The sequence below is a fragment of the Macrotis lagotis genome, chromosome X (genome assembly GCF_037893015.1).
Source record: "Macrotis lagotis isolate mMagLag1 chromosome X, bilby.v1.9.chrom.fasta, whole genome shotgun sequence".
NCBI lineage: Eukaryota > Metazoa > Chordata > Mammalia > Peramelemorphia > Peramelidae > Macrotis > Macrotis lagotis.
In genome coordinates, this window is record NC_133666.1 from 327,171,228 (window position 1) to 327,187,171 (window position 15,944).

General features: G+C 37.1%; 1 protein-coding gene across 2 annotated transcripts in view; it reads right to left on the reverse strand.

The window, feature by feature from the left end:
- Window positions 1-6,369, reverse strand: part of MOCOS (molybdenum cofactor sulfurase) — a 113,807-nt gene extending 107,438 nt beyond the window's left edge. For both annotated transcript variants that reach the window (XM_074204611.1, XM_074204610.1), the window contains exon 1: window positions 6,092-6,369. In XM_074204611.1, the coding sequence (XP_074060712.1) occupies window positions 6,092-6,257 (166 nt within the window). In that variant the 5' untranslated portion in view covers window positions 6,258-6,369. The remainder of the gene's footprint in view (window positions 1-6,091) is intronic.
- Window positions 6,370-15,944: the final 9,575 nt, after the last annotated feature.

Here is a 15,944-nt window from a genome sequence, read left to right on the forward strand (position 1 = left end):
TTCACTAACTCATATTGCCATGCCCTAAATATGACAATGAGACATAATGTAAGAAGATAGTCTGTTCAGTTGTTGCACAGTTCAAGTTCATAGAACCATAGATTTAGAAGTAGCAGGATCTCCAGAGGTCAACTATTCCAACATCCTTATTTTACAAATGAGGCAAATGACACTTAATTCAGTACTTTTCCCACTCTACCATATGACTTATTTATTAGTAAGATCTTTACATTAGCTTTAAATCTGACTCCCTCCAACTTTTGCCCACTGATCTTCAATGATTCTCCAGGAGCAGCACATAGTAAATGTTCTCTATCTTCCACATAAAAGTCCTTCAGATACACAAATGCCATACAGAGAGAAAGCTAAATAGTTGGATAATGATCTGTGAGCTTTCTCATTATGATATATTATTAAAATATTTAAATATCTGTATGAGTGGAAAGGAGTGAATGTAAGCTATGCTGAGGAAATAGAATTGGCAAGATTTGACAATTGATTAGATATGTAGGGTGAGTGAGAGTGATAAATTGAGGTTAATTCTCATGTTGTAAACTTGGATGACTAGAAAGATGGTGATACCCTTAAAAGAAATAGGGCAATTTGTTTGGGGGGGGTAGGTTTTCCAAGAAAAGCTAAATTCAGTTTTGAGCATATTGAGATTTTGATTGCTATAGAACAACCAGTGTGAAATGTTCAATAGGCAGTTAATGTTTTAGGACTATAGTGCAAGAGATATGCTAGGACTGACTATAGCTTGGTAATGTATCTGCACTGAGGTTACAGCTGAAGTCACAGAAGTTGATGAAATCAAGATAAAGGGATACAGAAAGAGTAGAAGATTCAGAACAGAATCTTAAGGATACAGTTGGGGGGTGGGACATAGATACTATCCACTAGAAGATATCTAATGGTGACCTAATAGGCAAAAATATCTGCATTTTAACCTTTGTCTCTGGTTTCTACATGTTAAACTGTCAGAAGACTATATACATATATACATTTGTATATACATATACATAAATATAGATAGATATAGCTATAGATAGATGTGTGTTTGTGTGTGTGTGTGTGTGTGTGTGTGTGTGTGTGTGTGTGTGTGTGTGAGGAGACATCCTAGGTAAGGAATCCTGCTTCCAAAGAATCAATTTAGTTAACCAACAATTCATTAGTAATCATTTATAAAGTGTTTAACTGCTAAATTCTGGGAATTCAAAGAAAGATAAAAAACAGTCCCTACCCTCAAGAGGCTTACATTCTAATGAGGAAAAACAATATACAAAAAAGTTATACATGCAAGAGCTTCTACAATAAAAAGGAAAAGTAGTTTGTTAATGTGTATAGGTTGCATTTCAGAAGCAGGCATTCTAATAGGATAAGAATTTAAAGAAGAGTTACTGGATCATCGGCCTCCTTAGTCGATGCCCCTGTTCTATTTATGAAAAACAAAAAACAAAACAGGGTAGGCAATATCACTGCAATGACAGCTGAAATTGGATAATATAACTATCCAGAAACAATATTCTCTCCCTACTATCCTCTCCCTGACCTGTTGGGTAACTTTCAACTACCAGAATCTATCTCAAACATCATATTTGGAGTATGAATATTTCATCTACATCAGAGAGGATAAATAAAAAGAATACTTTTTCCTGCTGTTAGGAGAACTTTGAATGCAGTAGTGTTTAACAGAATTTTACTGAGCCAGTCTCTAACCTGGGTAAAACAGAGCAGTCTCAGAGATAGTGTCAATAATCAAATAGTGCTTTAATTGATTACTTTCATTGCAAGGAACATAATTGCAAATCAGGATTTAGTCCCACTTTACTATAGATGAAACAGGGATTGTATACATTAATCATAAGAGGGAAGGTAGATCACAAAACAATCATTTTGGGGAACTTGAGTGGTTTTCTTAGGATAAGCTCCCTAGTGCAGGACAGTTATGTGGATTGTTTAGTCTTGAGTTTATTATTTTATTTTTATTCTTGTTATTATTATTATTATTATTATTATTATTGTTAAATGCAAGCAGGTTTGTTAGGGTTAATAAATTATTCCAGGACTCTTTTTTTCTCCCTGACTCCCAAACCAATCTGCTGTGGAAATGAATCTCTAGAAACTAAATTATTAGTAAATTTATTTTATATAGCATGTTGATCAATATGAAAATTATAATTTCTTTTGACAGAAGACTATTATTGAACATCTATAAATCTCTTCCCATCTCATCATCCACCTTAGTCTTTCAACACTAAGTTGAAGGGGCAGCTAGGTGGCACAGTGGATAGAGCACCAGCCCCGGAGGCAGGAGTACCTGAGTTCAAATCCAGCCTCAGACACTTAATAATTACCTAGCTATGTGGCCTTAGGCAAGCCACTTAACCCCATTGCCTTGCAAAAAAAAAAACTAAAAAAAAACACTAAGTTGAACATATTTTAAGACTTTTTTTGAACAGAGGCATCAAAAATGTGGTCAGCAGGCCAACGCCACCAAACTAGATTAAAAGACAATAAAAATAAAGTACAACATAGCATTCTAAATCAGTATGGGAGGCCCAGGGATTCCTTTTATTTGAGTTTAAAACCAATTTATCCTAAAATATCTTACTGAGACACCCTGAAGGTCTCATTGAAGAACTTTAGAATTGATTTCACAGTAATTAATCTCAAATATAGTGCTAATTTGGTCTTTTTCAATAAGGAAGGACAAGAAACAACCGACCAGAATATCAAAGAATTTTTCCATCACCTATTTGACCCATAAAGCAACTGACATAGTGCAGCTCAATGGATACAGAGCTAGGACTAGAGTGAGGAAAACCTTGGTTCAAATCTGGCCTTCTAGCAAGGAACCTAACTGCTGTTTGCCTCAGATTCCTCAACTGTGAAATGGAAATAATAATTATTATTATTATCTAATCAATTAACAAGGTGGTTGAGAGAACCAAATGAGATAACATTTGTAAATGTGTCTGACACATAGTAGGTACTAAAATAGAACTAAATGCTATTTTTATTATTACTATGTTTAAAGTTAAAAACAATATTTCCACATTATTTTACATTATTTCACCAATCTTGGCAGTTCTTGTGGACTGACCCCAAGAGTATAGGTTCTCTTTATATAAGATATTATTTCTATGGTTTGAGGAGAGAATAGAATGAAAAAGTGATAGGAACAAATTACAAACAAGGGAATTGAGTAAACCACACTGATTCCATCTTGTGATTCAATTCTGATCCAAGCTCAGTTCCCTTTCTATTCAATTAAGGGGCTAGTCCAATTTCTAACTCATTAGAAAACTTTATTCAATTATGGGAATTGTGAGAAAACTTTATTGCATTGTTTGAATCTTAGCCCAATGTAACTGGGAAGCTGGACTACCTCCACCTGTTGCTTAGGACTTAACTAAGGACTTAGCTCATGCTGACCAGAAACCAAGTCATATCTGAAGACTGACACAAGGAATTTTCTTCCAGTTACACATCTCAAGTGAGCCATACATCTTATCTGCAAACTGATTCGATACTGATCAATAACTTACTATTTCCCTGTTCCTTTGATTGTTTGCTCTCCCCCTCCTAACTCAGAAAGCCCCTAATTTTTCCTCCAATTAGAAATCAGATGACCTAATCTTGTATCCTGATTTATATCCTACTAATTATTTTCTTGAAAATGTCTTCCCCCATCTTAATAGTCAAGCTAAAGAGGCCTGGTCCCACTATACTATGCCATTGGCATGCATTAATTTATAAATCAATAGGCTCGGAAATTTGAACCCTTGCTTTCTCAATTATTTCATCTTTCACCTGCCACACATTCAAATACTACACAATCAAAATCTCTCCCTCTCCCTCTCCCTCTCTCTCTCTCTCTCCCTCTCTTTGTCTGGTCTCTGTCTCTTTATCTCTTTATCTCTTTGTCTGTATGTCTGTCTGTCTGTCTCATTTTGTCTCTCCTTTCTCCTCCTAACTGCCTCCCCTCCCCTTTCTCATTTTAGATACTAAAGGCTATCTAAAAAGGTGAAGGATACTAGAAGGAGTTGATTGTCCTCAGAGGACCAGGAAAGAAAAAGAGTTTGATCACAAAGGCCATTGTAGGAACCAAGAGAGTAAGAGAAAAGACTGTGGGATTGAAAGAAGGTAGAAGAGCCAAGAAAGCTAAGTAAGAATAGGAATTTTTTCCCTTTCCCCTTACTCTACTATAAACTAGATTTGGTCAGCTCCTAAGTCTGATCTAACCTCTAAATGCCCCCTCGCTGACTGAGTTTAATGCTTAGCTATACACAATACATAAAAATGTTTGTTTAAATTAAATTATAGATGCATATGTGGATTCTGAAGTAAATAGTAAAGCTAGACTCTCATTAACTCCCTTATCCTCTCCTGGGGGTGGGTGGGGGTGGGGGAGAAGAACACAGAAGTTCAAGGAACATTTTACAATTTCCATGACTGGAGGAAGGGGAAGGGACTCTCATGACTGTCTCCGGCATGTAATAGGTTATCCTATAAGGCAAGGAGTGTCCAGACCAGGCTAAATGCAGAGGGTTCAGGAGGCTGTGAATGGGGCTATTCTTGACCTAAGCAAGAAGATGTCCTTTTTTCAACAACTTACTTTAATTGTAACATAGATCCCCAACTAAGTTGGAACTAAGTTTGAATTTCATTTTAATAATTCAACTATATTACAGAGAACCTTTCATCCAGAAAGGTCAAAAGAAATGGGTGAGGCTTGAGCTTCTATCCTTAATTACTTTCAATTTAGGCACATAAGGAGTCAGTTTAGACTTAGAACTCAGATTTCATTTATCAGACATACAAACTTTCACACTGGGTTAGCTAACTAGAAAATATTCACTTTTTTAACAAATGAGAAATTAAAGCTCAAAAAACTTGAAATAACATGTCACATAGTAAATTTGGAAGAGATTAGACAAGATAGCTACTAATATGGCATCTTTCCTATAGAACAAGGAACATTAAAGAGTCATCATCCCAGGATCACATAATCTGGGATTATTTTTCTAATCTGTTCATACAGAAGCTAATGCTCAGAGAGCTTGTGAAATGGGTTGATACCTGATAGAGGTGAAGAGGTTTTCTGTGCAAAGTTAATTGGCCTCATTAGAGTCACCTAAGCTAATAATTGCTGACAGAAAATTTTTGCATTTCACTTGTTAATCAAACCAGAACATTCTGTCTTTGGGGCTTTTGGTGCTCAGTTAAAACAGAATAGCAAAAACATACAATAGTACAGGTTGAAGTATGATATAAATCCTCATTGTGCCAAAAGAATAGGGAAAGTCTGATTTCATTTAGGTCACCTCAATTTTGTGTCATGAAAACTCACATTCACTAGCCTGAGCAGATCATTCTGACCTTTCCAAAGAAATTACAGGTACAAAAATCACTGATATACTTTGTTTAGAGGAAGAAAAACAAGGCATTGTCCATCTGTCTTTGGATCTGATGTGGTATACGCATTTAGACAGTTACCTTCCCATTCTATTCTCCTCCTGACAGAGGTGATAGAATTTAGGCTGAAGATTGAGAGCTGTGTATTTTCTGAAATGTCCAGTGAGAGATTTTGTTTTGCATGACTGTATATTTGTTACAAGATTTTGTTTTTCTTTTTTTTCAGTGGGAGTGGGGGAGGACATCAATTTAAAATTTTAAAAGGAACATCTAGTTTCCGTGAAAATGAAGGACCTTCCTGCTCCCTGATTTTTTTGCTCACTGCAAAAATTATTACCAAAAAAGGTTTATAGGATCTTATGTGATATGTTAGTCCAACTCTTTCATTTTACTGATGAGAAAATGAGTCTGAGAGACTTGCCCAAGGATACACAGGTAATAAAAAGCAGAGATTGAACTCATACTTAATTCCTCTGACTTCAGATCCAATCAAGCACTTGCTGGTCAAGATCATAATTTGATAGAGTTCAATACTAAAATATTTCATTTTTAAATTTAGTTACAAGAATGCTAGTCTTCAAGAAAACACCACCTTTTCCACTGTTTTTTCTTCACCTCCACACTCACCTCCTCTTTTCCCTTCCACAAGTTCTCTTGGTGCTGTGATAATTACCTCTTAATCTGCTGAATTCACTCTCTACCAGTGCTTTCATGCCGTCTTGGACATAACCGTAGCTGTGCCTTGAAAGAGAAGTGGTCTGGAAGTGCTGGAAGGTAAGCAGTCTGTCCCATTGCTGCTGCTGCTGGGGCTTGGGCCTTCTTCCAGCCTCACTAGCCATAAGAAAGGGTCTGACTCTAATAGACAAGAGTAAGAGACTCCGTCACTTAAATCTCCATAAAACGATTTAACAAGAAGGGCTGCCCAGCAGGAAGTGTTTTGAATATTAGTGAAGTCAGCAGGTCCATCTGACTCCTCCCACAGAGAGAAATCAGGACCTCCTGGCTCTCACTTTGCACAAACGACTTTCTCTTTCGTACGCTTCCTGAGGGCCTGTCAGGAAGACCGACCCTTCTTTTAGGAGGATTTAGAGACTCTAGCTCTCTTGGTGGAGAATCCCATAAGAGAAGGGATTGGCCAGCAAGAGTATGAGGGGGAAGATCATCTGCTACTGTCTTCTTGCCCCCATCCTCTACTAGGAAAGGCAGAAACCTACCCAACTGGCTTTTCTATATTTTCTGTCTTCCTGAACCGCTCAGAAATCCGCCCTGATTCATACTCAGGGAGCAGCTAGCCTGCACCAAGGGTTTTTTTTTTCCTCCCAAATAATCCCTTAGTTTCTTTTATTTAAAGGCCAGAGAGGAGGGGGGGAAAGGCGGATGGTTGCTTTTTGAAGCAGTTCCAAACAGGACGTATCCAGATATGAAAGAAAACACAACAGGACACAAGGTCACAGTGGGATCGGGGATCCCACTGTTTTATCTCATTCTCTCAGGAAAAAAAAAACCAGGAACGTTTTTCGTTTGTCCTTGGAGCGGCGGACTCCCGACAGGATCCACAAGGATCCAGCTGCCGACTGCTGGACCCCAAAGTCTACTAGAGGCTGGACCTCCTGGGCTAAGTGTCAACCTCTACAGAGCCCTCTTTTTAAGGATCTCCGGGGCTTGCCCTTATTCGTGACGTGCCGGAGCACAGCGGCTGCTTCTGATCACCGACTGAGCAAACGCGCCCTTCCCACCAAACGGAAAAAGATGTTGGGAAACAAGGGAGTTGGCAAGCAAGGTCTAAAGTTACCAAGGGCCGCCCCAAGCAGGACGGGGCCCAGGGGCTCCGCCCGTAGAGACGCGTCTCCCTCCCATTGGCAGAGCACCAGGTGCACGGGTCATCTCTGTGGCTATTGTGCGAGGTTCTCCACAGGGGGTGGCTCTGCTATGGAGAAAGGATTATTATATTATATATTATATCATATTATATCATATCATATCATATCATATTATTAATTATACTAATTATATCATATCATATATCGTATCATATTATATCGTATTATATTGCATCTTATTATATCGTATCATATTATATCATATCATATATTTATTATTATTATTATTATTATTATTATATTACTTCTCAATTACTCTGTAAAGTCCTGAAGAAAGCAAAGCTTTTGCCAAGCACAGGTATTATTTCTGCAGGTGAAGACAGGGTTGTCCCGCTGAGACTTGTATAAGTTACAACTTAGAACTGCCGGGGAAGACCCTTTGGGCTCAGGAGCCCACGAGGAGGGCAGACTTCTTTGGAAGGGGTTAGGAAATGTATATAGTAGAATATTTTATTAAAAAATCCAAGAGGGCGCAGTCAGGTGGCGTAGTAGATAAAGCACCGGCCCTGGAGTCAGGAGTACCTGAGTACAAATCCGAACTCAGACACTTAATAATTACCTAGCTGTGTGGCCTTGGGCAAGCCACTTAACCCCATTGCCTTGAAAAAAACAAAAAATCCAAGAAAACCACTAAAAACAAAGTGATGCCAGTACTTAAAAGATTCTTCTTTGCTTTTCTTCATGTTAGCCTCTTCTGCCAACTTGTGGAGACTTTCACATTTCTGCCCTCCACAGTCTGAGATAATATCCTTTCTATAATTTAGTTCTTTTGAATGAAAAAGAAAACAATTAACTCTTCATCTTCTGATAATGAGCTTCCTTGAATTTGGTTAGGCTGGTCCTCAGATGACAGGCATAGTTTGTCACCAGGTTTTTATGAACTTGCTCACAGCTTCAAAGACCTCTACAAATAGCTAACAAAATACAAATAATTATGATAGCTTACATTTAAATATGTGTATATATTTATATGTTTATACATATGAACTTTATGTGTTTTTATATATTTATATATAAACTTTAAGGTTTAAAAATAGTATACATAGAGGGACAATAACTAGGTGGTGAAGTTGATAGAGCTCTGACCCTGGTATCAGGAGGATCTGAGTTCAAAACCAGCCTACAGTCACTTGGCACAAATTTTGTGATGGGGCAAGTCATTTAACCCCCGTTGCTTCAAAAAACAAAAATAGTGTACTTTCAATATCTCATTTGAGCCTCACGACAGGAAATTAAGACCATTAATAAGACACTAAAGGTATTATTATCCACATTTTACAGGTGAGGAAATTAAGGCTCTGAGAGACTTGTTCACAGGCAAACTAGCCAATCAGTATCAGAGACAAGATTTGAACCCTGAGACTGAATCCATCCTTGAAGACATGCTGCCCTTCATAGAAAGTTTTGAGTGTTTCAGTTTCAGGTGACTGGGTAAGTCTTGTGTAAGTGTGAAGTTTGGATTGGGAATATTAATTCATGTTTAATTAATGTTGAAAAACATTAAAGTGCTGTTTAAATGCAGGTTTTTATTCATAGCAATAATGGAAAGCAGTTCATGGTACTCAACTCTTGTCAACTCAATTTGTAGCAACTTATCTTATATAATGAAGTTTGAAGATAAATATTTGGGTCTACTGGATCAAAGTGATATCAAATCCTGATTCCAAAATCCCTGGTCCCAAAAAGAACAAAGAAAAAGGGAATTAGACTCATTCATACAAAATAGTTATATTGGCCCTTTTTCTAGTTTAAAAAACTAAAGGGATACCTATCTGTTGGGAAAGCACTAGCCAAATTATGTTGTAAGAAATGATGGGGGCAGCTAGGTGATGCAGTGGATAGAGCACTAGCTCTGGAATTAGAAGGACCTGAATTCAAATTTGACCTCAGACACCTAATACTTACTTAGCCATATGATCTTGGGCAAGTCACTTAACCCCATTACCTTGCATAAAACAAAAGCAAAGACAAAAAAATGAAATGATTTAAAGCTGTCAGAAAAACTTTGGAAGACATATATGAATTTGAATGAAGTGAAATGAGTAGAACCAAGAGAATAATCTGTACAAAGACGATGCTGTAAAGACAAATATTTGAAAGTCTTAAGAACTCCGATCAATGTCACGACCAATCATAATGCCAAAGAACCAATGATGAAACATGATACCTGTCTCCACAGACGCAAGATGTGGAATGAGAAATATATTTTTTTTGGTCTAGGCCAATGAAAGAATTTGTTTTGCTTGACTATGCATATTTGTTATGAATTCTTTTTTTTTTCAGTTGGAGGAGGGTAGATGGAAAGGAGAGAAATTAATTATTTTTTTAACTGACAGTTTCTATACCAGTTGCCTTAAAACCAAACCAATAATGAAAAGAAGACTTGCTTGGACATTGAATTATAAGCAAAGAAAGGCAATCATATTCAAATTTTGTCACTTGATAATTTGGAATTATGAAAATAGTGATTAAAAAATCCAAATCCTTTGACACAGATTTTTCAAGGAGATCATTGACAAGAAGAAATCCTCATACATTCCAAAATATTTATAGCAACATTCATTGTGATAACAAAGAATTGAAATACATGAGATGTTCATTAGTTGGGAATGGCTAAATACTTTATGGTATATAAATGTATTAGAATATTATTGTGCCATAAGAAATAGTGAATATGATGATTACAGAGAATTATGGAGAGATTCATGTGACCTGATATCAAATAGACCCAAGAAGACAATAAATATAAATACATATGGAAGAATAACCATTTAAAAATAATTTTGCAAAGTTTTAAAGAACAATCATAGTTGGAAAGAAGAGAGATGAAAATGTACCCCAACCCCACCCTGGTCTCGCCCCTTTGCAGAGGTACAAGAGCTGTACATTACATATATCTTCAAAATTTTTCTGTTGAGGCTATGCTCATTTTTTTCTTGTTTTTGTCTTAAAAATTCTATTTTTTAGGGGCAGCTAGATGGTGCAGTGGATAGAGCACAGGCCCTGGAGTCAGGAGTACTTGAGTACAAATCCAGCCTCAGACAATAATTACCTAGCTGTGTGGCCTTGGGCAAGCCACTTAACCCCATTGCCTTGTAAAAAAAAACTAAAAAAATTATATTTTTTAAATGAGATAGCTTTCTCAGACAGAGGAGCAGGAGAGATATTGCTGGAAAATATAGTGATGAAAAAATCCCAAGATACATCCATAAAATTTATTTAAAATTTATTTGTTTGATTGGTATTATTTATCAATGCCTCAGTGCATCTAGTGAAGTTGACCTATGCCCATCATGTGGCTCAGCTTTCCAGATTAAAAATTTCTCAAGCATGACTTTTATTTGTCTTTCAGGGCTGACCTTTGATAAAATTGTGAAGTCAGTGAAGCTTATCCCCAAGATCTTTCTTTGTCCATCTTTCCTCTCAGTGTTGGCTCCACACCAGCTTAAGTTATCCACTGCCCCTCTGCTTTCCAATCCTCTTCATAGTGATAAAGGAAAGAGAATCCAGGACCTAAAGTTGGAAGACATGGGTTTGAGGTCTGGGTATCTCTGCCACTTAGCTCTGTGACCTCAAGTAAATCACTTAACCTCCACTAGCCTCATTTTCAAGATTCCTTTCTCTCTGGATCCTTCTAGCTGAGATATGTCCTTTGATCCCTTGCATGGAACCACTTGGAAATCACCATTGGTAGAAGCCTCTGTTACACATATTAATTGGAACCTTAGGGATAAATTAATCTTCAAACTTGTCCATACCTAGTATTCTTCTGCCCCTTGTTTAGCAAATTCCTACCCTTTGATTTTCCAGTTCCTATAATTCAGAACAAGTCTGACAAGTCAGCATACTCTGAACTCTTCTTTACTACTTCTATGACCATCATCCAGTAGCCTCTCCCCCTTTATAGTTCATGTCTTCCTATTTATTATTTTTGTCTTTATAACCTATATATCCTCTGATAATCCTTATCCCAACTCCCATGCTCACATATGAGTCCTCAGCTCCTGGAGCAAGGCTAAATCTTTTGGTCAGGTCCTGGAAGTATCCCCTGAGGAGTTGGAGGGGATTCTTTAATGCCATTGACTCAAACCCCCACCAGTATACTTTCCCCTAAGATGACCAGTTGAAAAATAGTTTAGCAGGGCAGCTAGATGGAGCAGTGGTAGATAGAGCACCAGCTCTGGAGTCAGGAGTACCTGAGTTCAAATCTGGCCTCAGACACTTAATAATTACCTAGCTCTGTGACCTTGAGCAAGCCACTTAGCCCCAGAGAGAGAGAGAGAGAGAGAGAGAGAGAGAGAATTAATTTAGCCAGAAAACCTTTAAAAAGAATAGTAGGTACAAAACATCACCTGCCTTACCAGTTGACAGCACAGTCTCCTGAAAATACATAGAGAGTCTAGGGAAAAGTGAATTCAAACTTAGTGAACGCATGTGACAAACAAGCAAGTCATGGTTCCTGACAGCTGGAAGTCTTTTTCTCCATTTGCAGGGTATTCAAGAGTTTTCCCTTAGGCATGGTGTGGTTTCTTTGCTGGTCTCCTTGTGGAACCATGAATCTATGTCCCATCTTGTCTTAGCTCCCAATTTAGATAATCTTATCCAGGAATGCTTCTGGGGCATCAAAGAGAAGATGGGCAGTCCAAAATCTTTTGACCCCTTTGAAGCTTGCAAGATATTCCTCTAACCAATGGAGACATAAAGTAGACCCCAAACTGAAGCTGAGACCTCCCCCCACCCACAGGAGTTCTACCTTATCTAGAATACATTATACTTTCTCAAATTTTGGAATAACTCAGGTTCTAAGTTCTTGTAAGTGTAGCAGCCTTCACTACTACATAGTAATACTTGCATTCATTTCTAATTCATTCCTATCATATTCCCCATAGTAAATGGGCAACTCATTTAACCCTGTTTGCCTCAGTTTCTTAATATGTAAAGGAAGTGGCAAAGGAACTAACAAACTACTTTGCCAAGAAAAGCCTAAATAGGATCATACGTGACTGAATAACCAAAGCAGCTCTGATAGGACTTGACCAGTAATTTGAGCACATTGCCACCTAGTGGTCATTTCAGTTATTACACACCCTCTTTGGATAATGGATCTAACACACTATCTTCTTGTAGAATTAAGGAAAACAGTAAACGGTTCATGCCTGATGTGGGTTGCCTTCTCTTCTGAGCAAGAAAGTGCTTTGAAAACTAAAACAATATATAAATATGTGCTATTATTGCTATAATAAATGATCCTAATAAATACTCTCTTAATTTTATCAGTCTGTTTCTGTCCTAATAGCACATGACCTTGTGTCTTATGAGCATTTATTATCTACTAAGTGACATGTGTTGAGTATCTACTAAGACCCACAGAAAAAAATTCGTCAGTCCCAGATTTCAATGATTTTCTATTCTTTTGGAGAGAAAAGCAACATGTATGCTAGAAATTAAATCCAATAGGAGAAGCACTACTAATTGGGGATAAGAAGGAAAATGCCAGGTTAGAAATAAAGAGGTGACATTCTAGGCAAAGAGACAAAAAGAGAGGATATTGTAGGTAAAGACACCAAGGGAAGGCATAGAATCCATGTATAGAAAAACCAAGAAGGTTCAGTCTGGTTACAATGTAGAGGGGCAGAGAAGGTAAAGTGAAATCAGTCTGAAAATATATCTTGAAGTCAGATTATAAAGTCCTTTAAAAACCAACAAAGATGTTTGCTCTTTTTATCCTAGAGGAAATACTGAAGCTTCTTGTTCAGACCTGCATTTTATAACTGTCAGAATGGCAATTGTGTGGAAGACAGACAAGTAAAGGGAGAGACTTGCTATTTTTTTATTAATTTTTATTAAAGATATTATTTGAGTTTTACAATTTTCCCCCATCTTACTTCCCTCCCCCACCCCACCCCCACGGAAAGCAATCTGTCAGTCTTTACTTTGTTTCCATGTTGTACCTTGATCCAAATTGGGTGTGATGAGAGAGAAAAATCATATCCTTAGAGAAGAGACAAGAATTCTAAGAGGTAACAAGATCAGACAATAAGATATCTGTTTTTTTTCTAAATTAAAGGGAATAGTCCTTGAACTTTGTTCAAACTCCACAGCTCCTTAACTGGATACAGATGGCACTCTCCTTTGCAGACAGCCCAAAATTGTTCCGGATTGTTGCACTGATGGAATGAGCAAGTCCTTCAAGGTTGATCATCGCCCCCATGTTGCTGTTAGGATATACAGTGTTTTTCTGGTTCTGCTCATCTCACTCAGCATCAGTTCATGCAAATCCCTCCAGGCTTCCCTGAAATCCCATCCCTCCTGGTTTCTAATAGAACAATAGTGTTGAGACTTGCTATTTCAATGGAAAGAACAATTAGGTGGTTATTGGAATGATATAGGTAAGAGGAAAGGAGGCACTAAACCAAAGTGGTGAGATAATGTTTGTCCTTCATTCTCAAATAAGGCCATGACATCAGGTACATAATGTCATAACAAGCACATGAATTGAATTTGAGTGAGGGGGTGCTGCACTAAGTCACCAGCTTCACTTTCTCCTCCAGAGTCATCTGGTTTTAGTGGCCAGATATGACTGGAAATGGTCTTGGATGCAAGGAAATCAGGGTTAAGTGACTTACCCAAGGTCACACAGCTAGTAAGTGACAAGTGTCTGAGGCTGGATTTGAACTCCCATCTTCCTGACTGCAAGGTCATTATTCTATCCACTGCACCACCTAGCTTCCCCAACCAAAATGATAGTCAAGACAGTGAATATAAGAGATGTTGTGGGGCGGCTAGGTGGCATAGTGGATAAAGCACTGGCCCTGGAGTCAGACATACCTGGGTTCAAATCCGGTTTCAGATACTTTATAATTACCTAGCTGTGTGGCCTTGGGCAAGCCACTTACCCCCATTTGCCTTGCAAAAAAAAACCTAAAAAAAAAAGATGTGGAAGATTAGAATTAAAAAAAAACTTGACAATTGATTGAATATGTTGCAATATGAATATTAAAAAGTGAAATTTTGAGGTTATAAACCTGGAAGACTCGAAGAATTGTCATACCATTGATGGAAATGGGAAAGTCAGAGAAAGGGATGGAATTTAAAGGTACAATAATGAGTCTTGATTTGGATGTATTGAACTTGAGATATATATGAGATATCTGGGTAGAAATGTCCAACAAACAACTAGCACTCTAGGATTATAAACTCAGGATAAGGATGAAAGTTGGAAATGTACATTTGAGAACTATCTGTTAACCATTACCCCAGGTATCTGCCAAGGAAGGGTGCGCTCTATACTTATCTTTACTTTGATTTATTGGGTGGGAGATGAAGTGCAGGCTTATCTCTCTACCCATGTCTTGTTTATAATCCTCACACAGAAATAACTTTAGGAAAATATCCAAAACAATGCTGAAGTATGTTCATTTCAGTTTATCCATCAGATCTATGGAAAAAAGTAAGAATTATGACCAAACAAGATAGAGAGCATTACAAAATATAAAACAGATAATTTTGATTATATAAAATTTAAAAGATTTTGAACAAAAAATCAATGCAACCAAAATTTAAAAAAAAAACAACAAGGAGGGGCAGCTTGGTGGCACAGTGGATAGAGAACCGGCCCTGGAGTCAGGAGTACCTGAGTTCAAATCTGACCTCAGACACTTAATAATTACCTAGCTGTGTGGCCTTGGGCAAGCCACTTAACCCAATTGCCTTGCAAAAACTGAAAAACAAACAAAAAAAAAAACCACAGGAAACTGGGGAAAATTTTTGCAACAAATAACTCTGATAGAAGCCATATTTCTCAAATATATAGAAAACTGATTAAATTTATAGAAAATACAAATAAAAAAAAAAAAAAAGAAAATACAAATCATTCCCAACTGATAAATGGTTAAAGGATATGAACAGGCAGTTTGCAGACAAAGAAATCAAAGTTATTTATAACATGAAAAAATGCTCTAAATCATTTTTAATTAGAGAAATACAAATTAAAATCATTCTGAGTACCAATGCACACCTATCAGATTGGCTAATATGACAAAAAGGGAAAATGATGAATGTTGGAAGGGATGTGGGAAAACTAGATCACAAATGCACCACAAATGGTGGTGTTGAGAACTGATCCAACCATTCTGGAGAGTGATTCAGAATTATGCAAACTGTGCATACCCTTCAATCTAGCAATACTACTACTAGGTCTACATCCCAAAGACATCAGAAAAGAGGATGGGGAGGATGGGAAGGACCTATTTGTACAAAAATATTTATAGTAGCTCTTTTGTGTTGACTAAGAATTGGAAATCAATGGTTAAACAAACTGTGGTATAAAAATATAATGGAATATTATTTTGTTAGAAGAAATGACAAGCAAGATAATTTCAGAAAAACCTGGAAAGACACAAATTGATGAAAAATGAAGTGAGTAGAATCAGGAGAAACATAGTAACAACATTATTGTTCAATGAAGAACTGTGAATGACTTAGTTATTCTCAACAATACATTGATCCAAGAAAATCCCAAAGGATTAATAATGAAGTATACTATCTGCCCCCAGAAAAAAAAATGATATTGTTTGAATACAGACTGAAGAATGTTATTTTTCACTTTCATTCTTTTTCTTTTATCCAAAGCTTCTTGTACAAAGT